Source organism: Taudactylus pleione, unplaced genomic scaffold (assembly GCF_031769625.1).
Source record: "Taudactylus pleione unplaced genomic scaffold, aTauple2 ptg000434l, whole genome shotgun sequence".
NCBI lineage: Eukaryota > Metazoa > Chordata > Amphibia > Anura > Myobatrachidae > Taudactylus > Taudactylus pleione.
In genome coordinates, this window is record NW_028284836.1 from 6225579 (window position 1) to 6247534 (window position 21956).

Below are 21956 nucleotides of genomic sequence, written 5' to 3' on the forward strand. Positions count from 1 at the left end.
GACACGGGACTTCTGCCACAATGACACACATGTAACATATGGCGGAGTGACGGAGGAAGTGCGGCTTATACAAACAAATGACAAGGGACTACTGCCAGACTGACACACATGTAACATATGGCGGAGTGACCCCGGACGTGCGGCTTACACAGACACATGACATGGGACCTGCCACAATGACACACATGTAACAAATGGCGGAGTGACCCCGGACGTGCGGCTTATACAGACACATGACACGGGACTTCTGCCACACTGACACACATGTAACATATGGCAGAGTGACCCCGTACTTGTGGCTTATACAGACACATGACATGGGACTACTGCCACACTGACACACATGTAACATATGGCGGAGTGATGGAGGACGTGCGGCTTATACAGGCACATGACATGGGACTACTGCCACACATGTAACATATGGCAGAGTGACCCCGGACGTGTGGCTTATACAGACACATGACATGGGGCTTCTGCCACACTGACACACATGTAACACATGGCGGAGTGACGGAGGACGTGCGGCTTATACAGACACATGACATGGGGCTTCTGCCTCACTGACACACATGTAACACATGGCGGAGTGACGGAGGACGTGCGGCTTATACAGACACATGACATGGGACTTCTGCCACACTGACACACATGTAACACATGGCGGAGTGATTGAGGACGTGCAGCTTATAAAGACACATGACATGGGACTTCTGCCACACTGACACACATGTAACATGGCGGAGTGATGGAGGACGTGCGCCTTATACAGACACATGACACGGGACTTCTGCCACACTGACACATATGTAACAAATGGCGGAGTGACCCCGGACGTGCGGCTTATACAGACACATGACACGGGACTTCTGCCACACTGACACACATGTAACATATGGCGGAGTGATGGGGAACGTGCGGCTTATACAGACACATGACATGGGACTTCTGCCACACATGTAACACATGGCGGAGTGACGGAGGAAGTGCGGCTTATACAGACACATGACATGGGACTTCTGCCACACTGACACACATGTAACAAATGGCGGAGTGACCCCGGACGTGCGGCTTATACAGACACATGACATGGGACTTCTGCCACACTGACACATATGTAACATATGGCGGAGTGACCCCGGACGTGCGGCTTACACAGACACATGACATGGGACTTCTGCCACAATGACACACATGTAACAAATGGCGGAGTGACCACGGACATGCGGCTTATACAGACACATGACATGGGACTTCTGCCACACTGACACACATGTAACAAATGGCGGAGTGACCCCGGACGTGCGGCTTATACAGACACATGACACGGGACTTCTGCCACACTGACACACATGTAACATATGGCGGAGTGATGGGGAACGTGCGCCTTATACAGACACATGACATGGGACTTCTGCCACACTGACACACATGTAATAAATGGCGGAGTGACCCCGGACGTGCGGCTTATACAGACACATGACATGGGACTTCTGCCACAATGACACACATGTAACAAATGGCGGAGTGACCCCGGACGTGCGGCTTATACAGACACATGACATGGGACTTCTGCCACAATGACACACATGTAACAAATGGCGGAGTGACCCCGGACGTGCGGCTTATACAGACACATGACATGGGACTTCTGCCACACTGACACACATGTAACATGGCGGAGTGACGGAGGAAGTGCGGCTTATACAGACACATGACATGGGACTTCTGCCACACATGTAACATATGGCGGAGTGACGGAGGACGTGCGGCTTATACAGACACATGACACGGGACTTCTGCCACACTGACACACATGTAACATATGGCGGAGTGACCCCGGACGTGTGGCTTATACAGACACATGACATGGGACTTCTGCCACACATGTAACACATGGCGGAGTGACGGAGGACATGCGCCTTATACAGACATATGACATGGGACTTCTGCCACAATGACACACATGTAACATATGGCGGAGTGACCCCGGACGTGTGGCTTATACAGGCACATGACATGGGACTTCTGCCACACATGTAACACATGGCAGAGTGACCCCGGACGTGCGCCTTATACAGACACATGACATGGGACTTCTGCCACACTGACACACATGTAATATATGGCGGAGTGACGGAGGACGTGTGGCTTATACAGACACATGACATGGGACTTCTGCCACACTGACACACATGTAACACATGGCGGAGTGACGGAGGACGTGCGGCTTATACAGACACATGACACGGGACTTCTGCCACACTGACACACGTGACACATGGCGGAGTGATTGAGGACGTGCGGCTTATACAGACAAATGACACGGGACTTCTGCCACACTGACACACATGTAACAAATGGCGGAGTGACGGAGGACGTGCGGCTTATACAGACACATGACATGGGACTTCTGCCACACTGACACACATGTAACACATGGCGGAGTGATTGAGGACGTGCAGCTTATACAGACACATGACATGGGACTTCTGCCACACTGACACACATGTAACACATGGCGGAGTGATGGATGACGTGCGGCTTATACAGATACATGACAGGGGACTACTGCCACACTGACACACATGTAACATATGGCGGAGTGACCCCGGACGTGCGGCTTATACAGACACATGACATGGGACTTCTGCCACACTGAAACACATGTAACATGGCAGAGTGATGGAGGACGTGCGCCTTATACAGACACATGACACGGGACTTCTGCCACACTGACACACATGTAACATATGGCGGAGTGACCCCGGACGTGCGGCTTATACAGACACATGACACGGGACTTCTGCCACACTGACACATATGTAACACATGGCGGAGTGACGGAGGACGTGCGGCTTATACAGACACATGACATGGGACTTCTGCCACACATGTAACATATGGCGGAGTGACGGAGGACGTGCGGCTTATACAGACACATGACATGGGACTTCTGCCACACTGACACACATGTAACATATGGCGGAGTGACGGAGGACGTGCGGTTTATACAGATACATGACATAGGACTTCTGCCACACTGACACACATGTAACATATGGCGGAGTGATGGAGAACGTGCACCTTATACAGACACATGACACGGGACTTCTGCCACAATGACACACATGTAACATATGGCGGAGTGACGGAGGAAGTGCGGCTTATACAAACAAATGACAAGGGACTACTGCCACACTGACACACATGGCGGAGTGACGGAGGAAGTGCGGCTTATACAGACACATGACATGGGACTTCTGCCACACATGTAACACATGGCGGAGTGACGGAGGACGTGCAGCTTATACAGACACATGACATGGGACTTCTGCCACACTGACACACATGTAACATATGGCGGAGTGACCCCGGACGTGCGGCTTATACAGACACATGACACGGGACTTCTGCCACACTGACACATATGGCGGAGTGACCCCGGACGTGCGGCTTATACAGACACATGACATGGGACTTCTGCCACAATGACACACATGTAACAAATGGCGGCGTGACCCCGGACGTGCGGCTTATACACACATATGACATGGTACTTCTGCCACACTGACACACATGTAACATATGGCGGAGTGACCCCGGACGTGCGGCTTATACAGACACATGACACGGGACTTCTGCCACAATGACACACATGTAACAAATGGCGGAGTGACCCCGGACGTGCGGCTTATACAGACACATGACACGGGACTTCTGCCACACTGACACACATGTAACATATGGCGGAGTGATGCGGAACGTGCGGCTTATACAGACACATGACACGGGACTTCTGCCACACTGACACACATGTAACACATGGCGGAGTGATGGAGGAAGTGCGGCTTATACAGACACATGACACGGGACTTCTGCCACACTGACACACATGTAACACATGGCGGAGTGATGGAGGACGTGCGGCTTATACAGACACATGACATGGGACTTCTGCCACACTAACACACATGTAACATATGGAGGAGTGACCCCGGACGTGCGGCTTATACAGACACATGACATGGGACTACTGCTACAATGACACACATGTAACAAATGGCGGAGTGACCCCGGACGTGCGGCTTATACAGACACATGACATGGGACTTCTGACACACTGACACACATGTAACATGGCGGAGTGATGGAGGACGTGCGCCTTATACAGACACATGACACGGGACTTCTGCCACAATGACACACATGTAACATATGGCAGAGTGACCCCGGACGTGTGACTTATACAGACACATGACATGGGGCTTCTGCCACACTGACACACATGTAACACATGGCGGAGTGACGGAGGACGTGCGGCTTATACAGACACATGACATGGGGCTTCTACCACACTGACACACATGTAACACATGGCGGAGTGACGGAGGACGTGCGACTTTTACAGACACATGACATGGGACTTCTGCCACACATGTAACACATGGCGGAGTGATGGAGGACGTGCGCCTTATACAGACACATGACACGGGACTTCTGCCACAATGACACACATGTAACAAATGGCGGAGTGACCCCGGACGTGCGGCTTATACAGACACATGACACGGGACTTCTGCCACAATGACACACATGTAACAAATGGCGGAGTGACCCCGGACGTGCGGCTTATACAGACACATGACATGGGACTTCTGCCACACTGACACAGATGTAACATATGGCGGAGTGATGGGGAACGTGCGGCTTATACAGACACATGACATGGGACTTCTGCCACACTGACACACATGTAACACATGGCGGAGTGACGGAGGAAGTGCGGCTTATACAGACACATGACACGGGACTTCTGCCACACTGACACACATGTAACACATGGCGGAGTGATGGAGGACGTGCGGCTTATACAGACACATGACATGGGACTTCTGCCACACTGACACACATGTAACATATGGAGGAGTGACCCCGGACGTGCGGCTTATACAGACACATGACATGGGACTACTGCCACAATGACACACATGTAACAAATGGCGGAGTGACCCCGGACGTGCGGCTTATACAGACACATGACACGGGACTTCTGCCACACTGACACATATGTAACATATGGCGGAGTGACCCCGGACGTGCGGCTTATACAGACACATGACATGGGACTTCTGCCACACTGACACACATGTAACAAATGGCGGAGTGACCCCGGACGTGCGGCTTATACAGACACATGACATGGGAGTTCTGCCACAATGACACACATGTAACATGGCGGAGTGACGGAGGACGTGCGGCTTATACAGACACATGAGATGGGACTTCTGCCACACATGTAACACATCGCTGAGTGATGGAGGACGTGCGGCTTATACAGACACATGACATGGGACTTCTGCCACACTGACACACATGTAACATATGGCGGAGTGACCCCAGACGTGCGGCTTATACAGACACATGACATGGGACTTCTGCCACAATGACACACATGTAACAAATGGCGGAGTGAACCCGGACGTGCGGCTTATACAGACACATGACACTGGACTTCTGCCACACTGACACACATGTAACATATGGCGGAGTGATGGGGAACGTGCGGCTTATACAGACACGACATGGGACTTCTGCCACACTGACACACATGTAACACATGGCGGAGTGATGGAGGACGTGCGCCTTATACAGACACATGAGATGGGACTTCTGCCACACATGTAACACATGGCGGAGTGACGGAGGAAGTGCGGCTTATACAGACACATGACACTGGACTTCTGCCACACTGACACACATGTAACACATGGCGGAGTGATGGAGGACGTGCGCCTTATACAGACACATGAGATGGGACTTCTGCCACACATGTAACACATGGCGGAGTGACGGAGGAAGTGCGGCTTATACATACACATGACACGGGACTTCTGCCACACTGACACACATGTAACACATGGCGGAGTGATGGAGGACGTGCGGCTTATACAGACACATGACATGGGACTTCTGCCACACTGACACACATGTAACATATGGAGGAGTGACCCCGGACGTGCGGCTTATACAGACACATGACACGGGACTTCTGCCACACTGACACATATGTAACACATGGCGGAGTGACGGAGGACGTGCGGCTTATACAGACACATGACATGGGACTTCTGCCACACATGTAACACATGGCGGAGTGATGGAGGACGTGCGCCTTATACAGACACATGACATGGGACTACTGCCACACTGACACACATGTAACACATGGCAGAGTGACGGAGGACGTGCGGCTTATACAGACACATGACATGGGACTTCTGCCACACTGACACACATTTAACAAATGGCGGAGTGACGGAGGACGTGCGGCTTATACAGACACATGACATGGGACTTCTGCCACACTGACACACATGTAACACATGGCGGAATGACGGAGGACATGCGGCTTATACAGACACATGACATGGGACTTCTGCCACACATGTAACATATGGCGGAGTGACACATGACATGGGACTTCTGCCACAATGACACACATGTAACAAATGGCGGAGTGACCCCGGACGTGCGGCTTATACAGACACATGACATGGGACTTCTGCCACACTGACACACATGTAACATGGCGGAGTTATGGAGGACGTGCGCCTTATACAGACACATGACACGGGACTTCTGTCACACTGACACACATGTAACACATGGCGGAGTGACGGAGGAAGTGCGGTTTATACAGACACATGACACGGGACTTCTGTCACACTGACACACATGTAACACATGGCGGAGTGACGGAGGAAGTGCGGTTTATACAGACACATGACATGGGACTTCTGCCACAATGACACACATGTAACACATGGCGAAGTGACGGAGGACGTGTGGCTTATACAGACACATGACATGGGCCGTGACGTGTAATGAAGACCGGCTTTGTCACTTACTTTGTTACACCGTAATCGATCCCTATGGTGGTCTGATACTTGGGGACGAATCTTTTCTCGCAGTAACGCTTTATGATGCAGCTCTAAAGGGGAGAGAATAAAACACGTGTTAGCGGTGAGGGCGCCGCTGGTGTTTGTGGGCGCTGTGGATTGATTATACGGCGCAGTAACTTATAACTGTACGGTATATTACAAAAACAAAAATCACATTGCGTCACAATTAGTCACATGGCACAAAAGGGATGAAAATGGCGGCTTCCGATTTAGAAGAATCATCACAGAAGATCTTTCATAGAGTCGATAAAGTATCCTCATTAACCACCAAATCAGTCATTGTCCCTCCCCTACCTGCTAATGACACCATATTGTAAGTAACTGGGGACGTCCAGATACTGCTCAGCCGCCTAATCCCAGTCCGCATGGTAATGGTGACGGCAGATGTGTAGACGTGTGCGTAATGCGCTATATGTACCGTCTCCCACTATAGTATATGGTCACATATAGTACAAAAAAGAAATAAGATGGACGGATGGCGTTTACTTCATACAGGAGAGCCGTTATCTACCTGCCTCGCATCACTACTCTGTGCTGCTGTTATTATTTACCTGCTAGGATTGGCTAAATGCTGCCCTAGAACCTCCCACAACAAATTTCCCCAGACTTGAACAGAAAGGCTTTGGTTTCTCTGAAACACTCTGTGCTGCTGTTAACATTATAATGATCCAGTTGGCTACAGTTTGAAGTTTGAAATAAATACTTGCTCTAGCTCATTAAAACTATCATTATGGCTATTCATATAGTGCACGTATTCTAAAGTAAGATCCTATGGGAATTAGAGAGTCATTAAAGGATTGGGGGCCGGGATTAACTTGGGTTAGAGAAACCCTTTAACTGACAACTGGAACCAAAAAGTATAACATGTGAAGAGCACGGAGGTGCCGTTACCCGAGCACGGAGGTGCCGTTACCCGAGCACGGAGGTGCCGTTACCCGAGCACGGAGGTGCCGTTACCCGAGCACGGAGGTGCCGTTACCCGAGCACGGAGGTGCGGTTAGCTGTTCAGTCCTACCCTTCCCAATGATAAAAATAACAAATCACAGAACAGCTACTGAGACGGGTGAAAAAGCCATTATTGTCTTGTTTCTGTAGAGAGTGCTGGTTACCTAGGAGATTACAAGCCAATTGTATTAGGCGTAGAAGATTTGTCTCTGTGGTCCTCTTCCCTTTTCTGCAATAAAGCTTCATATGCCCCCAAACAGATTTTTTTTTCAATGTTCATTTTCAACACAGCCATAGACCTGGCAGCCCGACGGATATATTTCCTCTGCTTATTTCAGGTGTATTTATCTGTATAATAGACAGTTACAATACAGATGCATGAGCAGTAGCTGGTGTACTTGCTATGTACATGAGCCACTCACCCATTCACAGCATGGATGACAATGGGTGGAATGTGTGGGCACAGCATGGATGACAATGGGTGGAATGTGTGGGCACAGCATGGATGACAATGGGTGGAATGTGTGGGCACAGCATGGATGACAATGGGTGGAATGTGTGGGCACAGCATGGATGACAATGGGTGGAATGTGTGGGCACAGCATGGATGACAATGGGTGGAATGTGTGGGCACAGCATGGATGACAATGGGTGGAATCTGTGGGCACAGCATGGATGACAATGGGTGGAATCTGTGGGCACAGCATGGATGACAATGGGTGGAATCTGTGGGCACAGCATGGATGACAATGGGTGGAATCTGTGGGCACAGCATGGATGACAATGGGTGGAATCTGTGGGCACAGCATGGAATCTGTGGGCACAGCATGGATGACAATGGGTGGAATCTGTGGGCACAGCATGGATGACAATGGGTGGAATCTGTGGGCACAGCATGGATGACAATGGGTGGAATCTGTGGGCACAGCATGGATGACAATGGGTGGAATCTGTGGGCACAGCATGGATGACAATGGGTGGAATCTGTGGGCACAGCATGGATGACAATGGGTGGAATCTGTGGGCACAGCATGGATGACAATGGGTGGAATCTGTGGGCACAGCATGGATGACAATGGGTGGAATCTGTGGGCACAGCAAGGATGGCAATGAGTGGAATCTGTAGGCACAGCATGGATGACAATGGGTGGAATCTGTGGGCACAGCAAGGATGACAATGGGTGGAATCTGTGGGCACAGCAAGGATGACAATGGGTGGAATCTGTGGGCACAGCAAGGATGACAATGGGTGGAATCTGTGGGTACAGCATGGATGACAATGGGTGGAATCTGTGGGCACAGCATGGATGACAATGGGTGGAATCTGTGGGCACAGCATGGATGACAATGGGTGGAATCTGTGGGCACAGCATGGATGACAATGGGTGGAATCTGTGGGCACAGTAAGGATGGCAATGGGTGGAATCTGTAGGCACAGCATGGATGACAATAGGTGGAATCTGTGGGCACAGCAAGGATGACAATAGGTGGAATGTGTGGGCACAGCAAGGATGACAATGGGTGGAATGTGTGGGCACAGCAAGGATGACAATGGGTGGAATCTCTGGGCACAGCATGGACGGCAATGGGTGGAACCTCTGGGCACAGTAAGGATGGCAATGGGTGGAATCTCTGGGCACAGTATATATTCCTACACACTTCAAGGGTGTCAATTAAGTATATATCTGCCAATCATTCTCTTCTGGTCTATTTTGCTTTCATGCCCTCTGAGGAAAAGTCACAAGAAACAACTTGAGAATTAATGTTAATGAAAAGGAAGGTAAGCTGTGTTGATTTATTTTTTTGGGTATAACTTTGGCTATTTCAACTGTATTATCTTGTCTGCTGAACCAACCTAGCGCCGACTGTATGGCATTTGTTATATCATTTGTAATTTGTGGAGAATTAGGTGGATCTGGCTCACAAGCCCTGTGCTTCTATGGAACCAGTATGGCATGGCCAGCGGTTCAAATCCCGACAGCGACATCCTGGCAGCAGAGAAAATCCCGATCGTCCAAAGGAAAGTATCTCCTACCCTATTCTACCCCCTGACCCTCCCTTAGGGGTGCTTAACCCTAATCCCCCCCCCCCCCCCCAAGTGCCTAACCCTAACCTCTCCATTCCCCGCCGCCTAAACCTACGTCCCCCGGAGGGGTGCCTAACCCTCCCTTCCCCTAGCCTAACCCTTTACTCCGGGAAGGGTGCCTAACCCTAAGTCCCCCCCGGGAACCCTAAGCCTAACCACAGCCCCCTCCCCCTCCCCCCGTGCGAGGCTGTCCGCGCCTGGCTTACCTTTGATCGGTAAGCTGGGTGACACCCCAGCTAAAACAGCTTAGCGGTAACACTACTTCCTACGTCAACATGGCAATTCCTTATGTAATAATCTACTCTTGAACACATTCCTATAAGTGCATAGCCGATACATTTAGTATACATTTACACAACTGCGCATCGCATTACATGTAGCTTGTTAAAACACATGATTACATATACATTAACCGTATATATGGTGCCTAGTGCCGATAGTTCATATGAAAACGGCACTGCAGCACGAGGTGTTAACCCCCTCAGTGCCATGGACGCCAGCTTGACCATGTGAGCCGGGTCTCTGGCCACAACATTGCTCTGCTTTCCAACTAATTAGCAGATACAATTGATTTAACCAGAGACGCACTTTTATCTGCTACGCTGAATCGCAGTCAGCTGGCATGGGATCGCAGTCGGCTGGCATGGGACCGCAGTCGGCTGGCATGGGACCGCAGTCGGCTGGCATGGGACCGCAGTCGGCTGGCATGGGACCGCAGTCGGCTGGCATGGGATCACTACGGGAATATCACTTGGGTGACGTGCTTTTATCTGCCCCAGCAGGTTCCTTTACCCCCTCTGCCTTGGGCGGACCTGCTATAGAAAACCTTTTGGGGTAACAGTAACACAAGTTCAATAACCTGCGATGACGCTTTCTGGGAGCGGCCGTGATAGCGACTGGGTGCAGGCTGAATATTGATTAGCACCAAATAGACGAGGGATCAATCAATCAGGACAGGCACTAATGACATCTGTGCTCAGACTACCAAATCATTTAATGGTGATTTAATGTCTCAGATAAAACAACAGGAGATTAGGAGATGGCTGCAATTCAATAATTCATATAAAAACAGCTCCGTCTTTAAATAATGCATCTGTAAAACACACAATTGAGACAGCGGTCTGAGCCTAATCTCTGTGGACTGAGCAATTCTTACTGAAATACAAATAGATTAATAATACATACTAATACAGGTCTGTATATTACCCGGCCAGACACTAGACTATAATCACCGAGACTGCACAGGGAGAATCAATCTAGAACAAAATATTCTAAACTCAAATAATAGCTGTTACCCCTCACCGATCTATACCATTGCCACCCATTTCACCTCCAAAAAGTGCACCACCCTCCCCTACTGCCCGACCCGTTCCACTCCCCCACTTTATGGCTTAACGCCTCATTGAGGTCACTAGCTCCTAGTGAATGAATAGGCTGCATTAATATTACGCTGGACCACAAGCAGCATAACAATGCTGAGATTACACAGGCTGCAATATATACGGAGTGTGTGAGACCGTCCGGTGAGATTACACAGGCTGCCCACAGCCGTCCCGGATTACACAGCTGTAATATATACGGAGTGTGTGAGACCGTCCGGTGAGATTACACAGGCTGCCCACAGCCGTCCTGGATTACACAGCTGTAATATATACGGAGTGTGAGAGTGTGTGAGACCGTCCGGTGAGATTACACAGGCTGCCCACGGCCGTCCCGGATTACACAGCTGTAATATATACGGAGTGTGTGAGACCGTCCGGTGAGATTATACAGGCTGCCCACAGCCGTCCTGGATTACACAGCTGCAATATATACGGAGTGTGTGAGACTGTCCGGTGATCTTACACAGGCTGCCCACAGCCGTCCTGGATTACACAGCTGCAATATATACGGAGTGAGTGAGACCGTCCGGTGAGTTACACAGGCTGCCCACGGCCGTCCTGGATTACACAGCTGTAATATATATACGGAGTGTGTGAGACCGTCCGGTGAGATTATACAGGCTGCCCACGGCCGTCCCGGATTACACAGCTGTAATATATACGGAGTGTGTGAGACCGTCCGGTGAGATTACACAGGCTGCCCACAGCCGTCCTGGATTACACAGCTGTAATATATACGGAGTGTGTGAGACCGTCCGGTGATATTACACAGGCTGCCCACCGCCGTCCTGTATTACACAGCTGTAATATATACGGAGTGTGAGAGACCGTCCGCTGAGATTACACAGGCTGCCCACGGCCGTCCCGGATTACACAGCTGTAATATATACGGAGTGTGTGAGACCGTCCGGTGAGATTATACAGGCTGCCCACGGCCGTCCCGGATTACACAGCTGTAATATATACGGAGTGTGTGAGACCGTCCGGTGAGATTACACAGGCTGCCCACGGCCGTCCTGGATTACACAGCTGTAATATATACGGAGTGTGTGAGACCGTCCGGTGAGATTACACAGGCTGCCCACAGCCGTCCTGGATTACACAGCTGTAATATATACGGAGTGTGTGAGACCGTCAGGTGAGATTACACAGGCTGCCCACCGCCGTCCTGTATTACACAGCTGTAATATATATACGGAGTGTGTGAGACCGTCCGGTATGTAGGAATGCTGGGGGAAGGGGCGATATATATACTATATCAGAACAGGTCTGTACAGGTCAGTGTACACAGGAGCAGGATACAGGATTCCCCGGTTCATGTACAGTCTGGGAATGTGGAACAGTTACACCACGTTATGTACATCCTGCTACAACGTAACGTCATACACAAAGATCTACAGTATAAATGCAGTTTGTGATTTTAGTGCCGAATCCACAGATAAATAGAAGACTGAGAACGTCGGCACTTTGTCACATTTATTACTCATATTTGCAATAATTAATAATAGGACCAATGAAAGCCATATGAATTTATGTTGTTTGCATGGACAGCGTGTCCATTGGGGACATTCACAATAGCATCATTGGCATAATGTTGACATTGTGAGTGTCGACAGTCAGCAATGCGTTTTCCCATAGATTTGTGAAGTGTCCTATCCCTAAAATCGGCTGTCGACATTCACAATGTCAGCACCCTGTCAGTGTCGACATTCATACCATGTTGACATGTTTGCATACCTTGGAGGACTACTGCCCTTCTCATCTAAGCTACGTGTACAGAGTGTTTATCCTACCTCTATCTCCTACAATAATTGTCATTACTACACAACCCAATGACCCATATTTATTCTGCACGATCTATCTGCAATCTCAGTCATCCTCTGACCTCCTCAGGAGTCCCGGCTCTCGCACCACCTTGGTCCTCCTATCTATCCGACTGCCCTGGGTTTTAGGGGTAAATTCAATTAAGAGAGATGTACGGGCAACACACTGTTGTGACGTCGCCCTACAAGGCCCGAGCATCTCCCCTACATAGATAAAGTACCAGCCGATCAGCTCCTGTCATGTCACAAGCGGTGTTTGAAAAATTACAGTTAGGAGCTGGTTGGTGGGTACTTTATCTACGTTTACTCTCTCTCCATCCAAGGCTTCGTAAATAGACCCCATAGTCAGCTATCACTTATGTTCTGATGACAAAGCAATCTCTCCCTCAGATCCGGATCAGTCATCTCTAATGGCTTCCATATAATCTCGCCGCTTCAATCAGAACATGGATTACACGTTCCCTCTTCCACATCTGTTCCCCTGACGGTCATCTCATTCTCTGCGTATAACATTCCAGCATCTCCACTTCACCCAAGCTCCTTATATAGAGGTCGTTTTTGACTGTACCCTAATCAGTCACTACTTGCAATTGTCCGCTGACTTCATCTTAACAACATCGCTTGTATCCGTCCTCTCTCACTCAGAATACATGTCGCTGTATGTACTAATCATTTCCTGGGGGAACTACTGCAACCCTCCCTACTGTAGTCTGCCAGCCCGCTAACGTCGGCATCACTATATCAGGGAGTAGCGTTGTATATGCGGCACTTACCTTCCCCACTTCCGCATTCCCCATACTGATCACTTTAATGCGCAGCGCCTTGCGGCTCTCTTTCCTCTTCTGCAGGTTGGTCTCCATGGCCGGGGCTGTGTCTGGAAATAGCGGGCGACGGGAGTTACTGCAGGCTGAAGGTCCGACAATAAATGCATGAGAGCCTGTGTGTACACACACCTGTGCGAGGACAGACGGTAACACACCTGTGTGTTAGGGAGGCAGACTGCAGGATCAAAAGGTACAATCAAAATGAACAAAGCTCCTGTTAAAAATAAACGGTTCAACTTCACAAAAACAAGTGAAAAAAAACAAAAAACGTGACTTAAGGTGCGTACACACGGGACGATTTTCTACCCGAACGAAATCGTCCTGTGTGTCCCTGTCAAGGGGCCTCTCAGTTTTGTTATCGACACTGAATGAAATCAAGAACGATATAGTTCAGTGCCGGACTCCCTCCCTCATCCCCGAACATGTTCAACCTGACAGGAGCTTCGGGCGATGAACGGCAACTACAACCGAGAGCGCATATTGGTAGTTACCGTTTTGGGGCTAAAACTGGACGATTTTTTGGGACGATATAACGATAACAACATCGTTATCATTCAGTCGTCCAAAAAAAAAAAAAAAAAATCGACCCGTGTGTACGCACCTTTAGATATTACTTTACATATTTATCTGTAATATCAGGAGAAAGCAACATGATCAGTATTTGTGGAGTGTGCTACACTGCTGTCAGTTAGGCTCTATAATTATGTATTACGTACAGTATGTATAGAATGTACCTGGTTATAGGAGCATACTGTGCGAGAGACAGGGAAAGGAGACGCTATATGGAATATCAGAGGACAGCGCATTTAGGGGACATGGGAATGAGAGATCACACGCATCTACGGCAGACATTACGGAAACACACAGAACAGACGTCACATAGGTGCCTGTAGGGGGGATAAACGGAGGACCGGAAAGGAGCAAATAGCTGAGCAGAGATGTCAGAGGAGCTTTTATAAGCACTGTATAGATGGAGATATGTACTTACATATATTATAAATACAGCATACTGCAGGGTATATATGCCAGTAACGTAATAATAATTGATAGGGCAAAGGAATGGTGTTCAAATAAAAATACTGTATCTTGCAATGTATGTACGTCACTGCATATCACAGGTATATTAAATATATTGTATATTACAGTGCAAGTATGTTGGTACATCCTGATTACTGTATATTAAAATATATATAAGTTATATTACTGTACATGTATGTCAATACCTTAGATACACTATGTATTATAATAGTCATATGTTGTATTAATTAGATATACTGTATACATCAGATGCACGCAGTACACCACACGGAATCCGTCGCAGAGTAGGGTTGCGGTATATTACCTAGGGTGCATACACACCAGGACGATATCTACCTGATTTGGCCGATTTAGCCTCGGGTGAGGAATTCGGGGCAGGCAGGGAGATCCGAGCTTGGTTCGGATAGCCCCAGATCCCCGAAATTCGGGTGGGTTCGGTTTTCTGAGAAAACTCAGATGGCCCATTTAGAATGGTGTCCAAATCTGCATCTAACAATAAACCAAACAGGACAATGTTTTTATTCTTCTTTGGTGTTTTTAGGTGTAGAACCATGAGAGATCCTGGCTTGTAAACTGTGGCCTAAGGGCCTGATTCAGAGCCGCTCGTAAGCGGCCGCTCGTTCGCTCCGAGCGATGTTTGCCCAACTGCGCATGCATACGGATCGTTATACACATGCGCGAACCAGTCAGTGCGGCCGAAAATCGTTTGTTCGCTAAATAGCGAATGCCTGCTAATATGAGTGACAGGAGGAGGCGTATGTGGGTGGTAACAGGGGAAGGTGCTTGAAAACGGGGAGTGGAGATCAGAATGCAGGCGTGCTTAAAAGTCAAAACGGGCGTTTTATGGGTGTGCATAATTAATACAGCAGCGTCATTGACCACGTCACTGGGTTATTTTATAGTCAGAACTGCTTGCAAATTTGTGGTAAGAAAAACCAACCACAAGAATAGCGAGCAGTTCATACGCTGGTCGATGTACTCGATTAATCTAATAAATAGCGGACATGACGTAGGATGCGAGCAGCCAGGGGGCGTAGTTATCCAAAAAAACGACCGCAGGTTTTGTTCGCTTGTTCAGACCTAGAGGCGTGAACAGACCGCAAAGAGCGAACGGTTCATTTGAATAGCCACCCCTTTTTTCTGAACGAACGACCGCAAATAGCGTCCGGCTCTGAATCAGGCCCTAAATCCTTTTCGAATTCCGCACCTGACCTGTAGAGGGCGAATGCTATGCAAAAATTGTGTTTTTTAATTAATTAAAAATGAACAGTAATTAATTTTGATTAAAAATTTTTTTTTTTATTGCCTCCGACGTGTTTTAGTACGCTCGTATCTAAAATTTCACGATCTTGGCTTGTAAACTGTGGATTTGTATAGAAAGACAGACAGAAGGACAAATGATCACTGTTATATAGTAGATTAACCATCGGGGACGGACGGGAGCAGCAAAATCCGGGCCCCCTGCTGGGGAGAAGCGTAACAAAATGGTACACTAGCGCTGGTGGTGGAGGGGACAGCGCACAGGAGGTGTTATGGGGGTGCAGAGGGAGGGCAGGGTGCAGGCGTGCGGGGTAGTGGCAGCAGCGGGGGACAGAAAAGCTCACTGGCGCTGATAGTCCCAGCTCTGAACTGCTTCTTAAGACCCCTAAACACGGAACGATGTGTTCACGATGCAAAATCGCTGGTACTTGTGGTTCTCCAGGTAGCAACATGTAGGGGAGGCTTGCTGGGAACTGTAGTACCACAGCAAGACAATGTTTTAACTCTTTACTTGCACCACACTTTACATAATCAACCCGACACCCACCGGCCAGGGGTGCCGTGGATATCCCCGGGCCATCAGTCAGGGGTGCCCTGGAGAGGGGGACCCCTTTATTGGGAGGGGGCCCCAGCTCCCCAGGGTTCCCCGGCCTGGGCTGACTAGCGGTCAGGGGTGATGCTTCGGCTGGGGTGCCCGGTGAAAGGGCTCCCCTGGCTGTGGCATCACCCCACCGCTAGAAAGTGTACGGTGCTGGCTCTTGTAAATGCAGGGGGACCCTACGCATTTTTTTCCCCCTGTATTTCCAGAACCGGATCAGAGCCCAGTGCTGGTTGCGCTGAATACGGGGGACCCCTGCATCATTTGTCCCCCGTATTTTGGCAACCAGGACTGGTTCTGAAAAGCCTGGTGCTGGCTGTGCTTCATACGGGGGAAGCCCTACGTCATTTGTCCCCTGCATTTAGCATAACCAGTACTGGCTTACCAAAGCCCGATGCTGGTTGTTTTTCTTTGGGGAGGGGGCACCCAATTTTTTTTTTTTTTTTTCAAACAAGTTTTCTTTTCTTTTTTTAAAAACAGACGCACAAACGGGTCTCACTGACACCACCCCTGCTTCTGTGTTTGTTTATTTATACACAGATGCAGGTTTCACGGATCTTTCAGATCCGAGCCTGTATCTGTCTGCAGCTACCTCCCCCGGGTCCTGCCGCCTGCACCATCGCCGCCAGCACTGCCGCCATTAACGCCCGCTACCATCCCCGGGTCCCGGCCACAGCTAACGTCCGCTACCCCCCTCCCCCGGGTCTCGGCCGCAGCTAACGACCGCTTTCTACCCCCGAGTCCACCGCCCGCACTAGCCAGCCATCTTGGTGCACCGAGGTGAAGCCACAGTGAGTACACCTGCTGGAGGCTCCTACTGAGGCTGCGCAAGGAATTCAATCTTCCTATCTCTATAAAGGAGCAATTGTGAGGTAATAGTTTAACTGTAACTTTCTCAATTACCTGAACCCCAAAAGGCCCTACTCTGGAACAATAGCTAATAAAACAAACCCCTACCCTGACTTATGCCTTCCCAAAAAAACCCCATAGAGAACAGCAGAAATGTGGTCCTAATTGCGAGTGTCAGAAAAAACTGACAGTTGGAACTTTAGATTACGCCCAAATCCCCATTTTTGTTTTTGCCCTGAAATTTGGGATTCACCACCAAGCGACAGTTCTACCTGATCGTGCCAAATTTCAGCCAGGTACGTCCAATAGCTTTTGAGGTGTAGCCCCTTAAACACCCTGCCCCCCCACCCTCCAGAATCCTCTATGGAGATTTCTGTTTTTTTCAATTCAGCCTTAATATAAGGGCTCAACTATGCCCTTATAATACCAGGTGTAGGAGATATAACCTGTATATGACATTACATATACACTGTATAGTATACTAGCTGCATTATATATAGATACCAGGTGTAGGATATACAACCTGTATATGACATTACATATACGCTGTATAGTACACTAGCTGTACTATATATAGATACCAGGTGTAGAAGATATAACCTGTATATGACATTAGATAACGCTGTATAGTATACTAGCTGCACTATATTAAGATACCAGGTGTATGAGATATAACCTGTATATGACATTACATTAGATATACGCTCTATAGTATACTAGCTGCACTATATATAGATACCAGATGTAGGAGATATAACCTATATATGACATTACATATACACTGTATAGTATACTAGCTGTACTATATATAGATACCAGGTGTAGGAGATATAACCTGTATATGACATTAGATAACGCTGTATAGTATACTAGCTGTACTATATATAGATACCAGATGTAGGAGATATAACCTATATATGACATTACATTAGATATACGCTGTATAGTATACTAGCTGCACTATATATAGATACCAGGTGTAGGTTATAGATAACGCTGTATAGTATACTAGCTGCACTATATATAGATACCAGGTGTAGGTTATAGATAACGCTGTATAGTATACTAGCTGCACTATATATAGATACCAGGTGTAGGAGATATAACCTATATATGACATTACATATACACTGTATAGTATACTAGCTGTACTATATATAGATACCAGGTGTAGGAGATATAACCTATATATGACATTACATTAGATAACGCTGTATAGTATACTAGCTGCACTATATAAAGATACCAGGTGTAGGAGATATAACCTATATATGACATTACATATACATTGTATAGTATACTAGCTGCACTATATATAGATACCAGGTGTAGGAGATATAACCTATATATGACATTACATATACACTGTATAGTATACTAGCTGTACTATATATAGATACCAGGTGTAGGAGATATAACCTGTATATGACATTCGATAACGCTGTATAGTATACTAGCTGCACTATATATAGATACCAGGTGTAGGAGATATAACCTATATATGACATTACATATACACTGTATAGTATACTAGCTGTACTATATATAGATACCAGGTGTAGGAGATATAACCTGTATATGACATTAGATAACGCTGTATAGTATACTAGCTGCACTATATATAGATACCAGGTGTAGGTTATAGATAACGCTGTATAGTATACTAGCTGCACTATATATAGATACCAGATGTAGGAGATATAACCTATATATGACATTACATATATACTGTATAGTATACTAGCTGTACTATATATAGATACCAGGTGTAGGAGATATAACCTATATATGACATTACATATACACTGTATAGTATACTAGCTGCACTATATATAGATACCAGGTGTAGGTTATAGATAACGCTGTATAGTATACTAGCTGCACTATATATAGATACCTGGTGTAGGAGATATAACCTATATATGACATTACATATATACTGTATAGTATACTAGCTGTACTATATATAGATACCAGGTGTAGGAGATATAACCTATATATGACATTACATATACACTGTATAGTATACTAGCTGTACTATATATAGATACCAGGTGTAGGAGATATAACCTATATATGACATTACATATACACTGTATAGTATACTAGCTGTACTATATATAGATACCAGGTGTAGGAGATATAACCTGTATATGACATTAGATAACGCTGTATAGTATACTAGCTGCACTATATATAGATACCAGGTGTAGGAGATATAACCTATATATGACATTACATATACACTGTATAGTATACTAGCTGTACTATATATAGATACCAGGTGTAGGAGATATAACCTGTATATGACATTAGATAACGCTGTATAGTATACTAGCTGCACTATATATAGATACCAGGTGTAGGTTATAGATAACGCTGTATAGTATACTAGCTGCACTATATATAGATACCAGATGTAGGAGATATAACCTATATATGACATTACATATATACTGTATAGTATACTAGCTGTACTATATATAGATACCAGGTGTAGGAGATATAACCTATATATGACATTACATATACACTGTATAGTATACTAGCTGCACTATATATAGATACCAGGTGTAGGTTATAGATAACGCTGTATAGTATACTAGCTGCACTATATATAGATACCTGGTGTAGGAGATATAACCTATATATGACATTACATATATACTGTATAGTATACTAGCTGTACTATATATAGATATCAGGTGTAGGAGATATAACCTATATATGACATTACATATACATTGTATAGTATACTAGCTGCACTATATATAGATACCAGGTGTAGGAGATATAACCTATATATGACATTACATATACACTGTATAGTATACTAGCCTTACTATATATAGATACCAGGTGTAGGAGATATAACCTGTATATGACATTAGATAACGCTGTATAGTATACTAGCTGTACTATATATAGATACCAGGTGTAGGAGATATAACCTGTATATGACATTAGATAACGCTGTATAGTATACTAGCTGCACTATATATAGATACCAGGTGTAGGAGATATAACCTGTATATGACATTAGATAACGCTGTCTAGTATACTAGCTGCACTATATATAGATACCAGGTGTAGGAGATATAACCTGTATATGACATTACATTATATATATACGCTCTATAGTATACTTGCTGCACTATATATAGATACCAGGTGTAGGAGATATAACCTGTATATGACATTAGATAACGCTGTATAGTATACTAGCTGCACTATATATAGATACCAGGTGTAGGAGATATAACCTGTATATGACATTAGATAACGCTGTATAGTATACTAGCTGCACTATATATAGATACCAGGTGTAGGTTATAGATAACGCTGTATAGTATACTAGCTGCACTATATATAGATACCAGGTGTAGGTTATAGATAACGCTGTATAGTATACTAGCTGCACTATATAAAGATACCAGGTGTAGGAGATATAACCTATATATGACATTACATATACACTGTATAGTATACTAGCTGCACTATATATAGATACCAGGTGTAGGAGATATAACCTGTATATGACATTACATATACATTGTATAGTATACTAGCTGCACTATATATAGATACCAGATGTAGGAGATACAACCTAAATATATGACATTACATATACACTGTATAGTATACTAGCTGCACTATAAATAGATACCAGGTGTAGGAGATATAACCTATATATGACATTACATATATACTGTATAGTATACTAGCTGTACTATATATAGATATCAGGTGTAGGAGATATAACCTATATATGACATTACATATACACTGTATAGTATACTAGCTGTACTATATATAGATACCAGGTGAAGGAGATATAACATATATATGACATTACATATACACTGTATAGTATACTAGCCTTACTATATATAGATACCAGGTGTAGGAGATATAACCTGTATATGACATTAGATAACGCTGTATAGTATACTAGCTGCACTATATATAGATACCAGGTGTAGGAGATATAACCTGTATATGACATTAGATAACGCTGTATAGTATACTAGCTGCACTATATATAGATACCAGGTGTAGGAGATATAACCTGTATATGACATTAGATAACGCTGTATAGTATACTAGCTGCACTATATATAGATACCAGGTGTAGGTTATAGATAACGCTGTATAGTATACTAGCTGCACTATATATAGATACCAG

At 46.3% G+C, this 21956-nt stretch overlaps 1 protein-coding gene across 5 annotated transcripts in view; it reads right to left on the reverse strand.

The window, feature by feature from the left end:
* The window catches only part of DNAJC27 (DnaJ heat shock protein family (Hsp40) member C27), a 49894-nt gene that overhangs the window by 12297 nt on the left and 15641 nt on the right, over positions 1 to 21956 (reverse strand). For 4 of the 5 annotated variants that reach the window (XM_088447578.1, XM_088447576.1, XM_088447579.1 and 1 more), the window contains exons 2-3: positions 13975 to 14154; positions 6912 to 6994 (exon numbers count right to left, since the gene is read on the reverse strand). In XM_088447578.1, coding sequence (XP_088303704.1) covers positions 6912 to 6994; positions 13975 to 14061 — 170 coding nt within the window. In that variant the 5' untranslated portion in view covers positions 14062 to 14154. Of the gene's footprint in view, positions 1 to 6911; positions 6995 to 13974; positions 14201 to 21956 lie in introns of all 5 variants that reach the window. The other variant, XM_088447577.1, reaches the window with a different exon arrangement.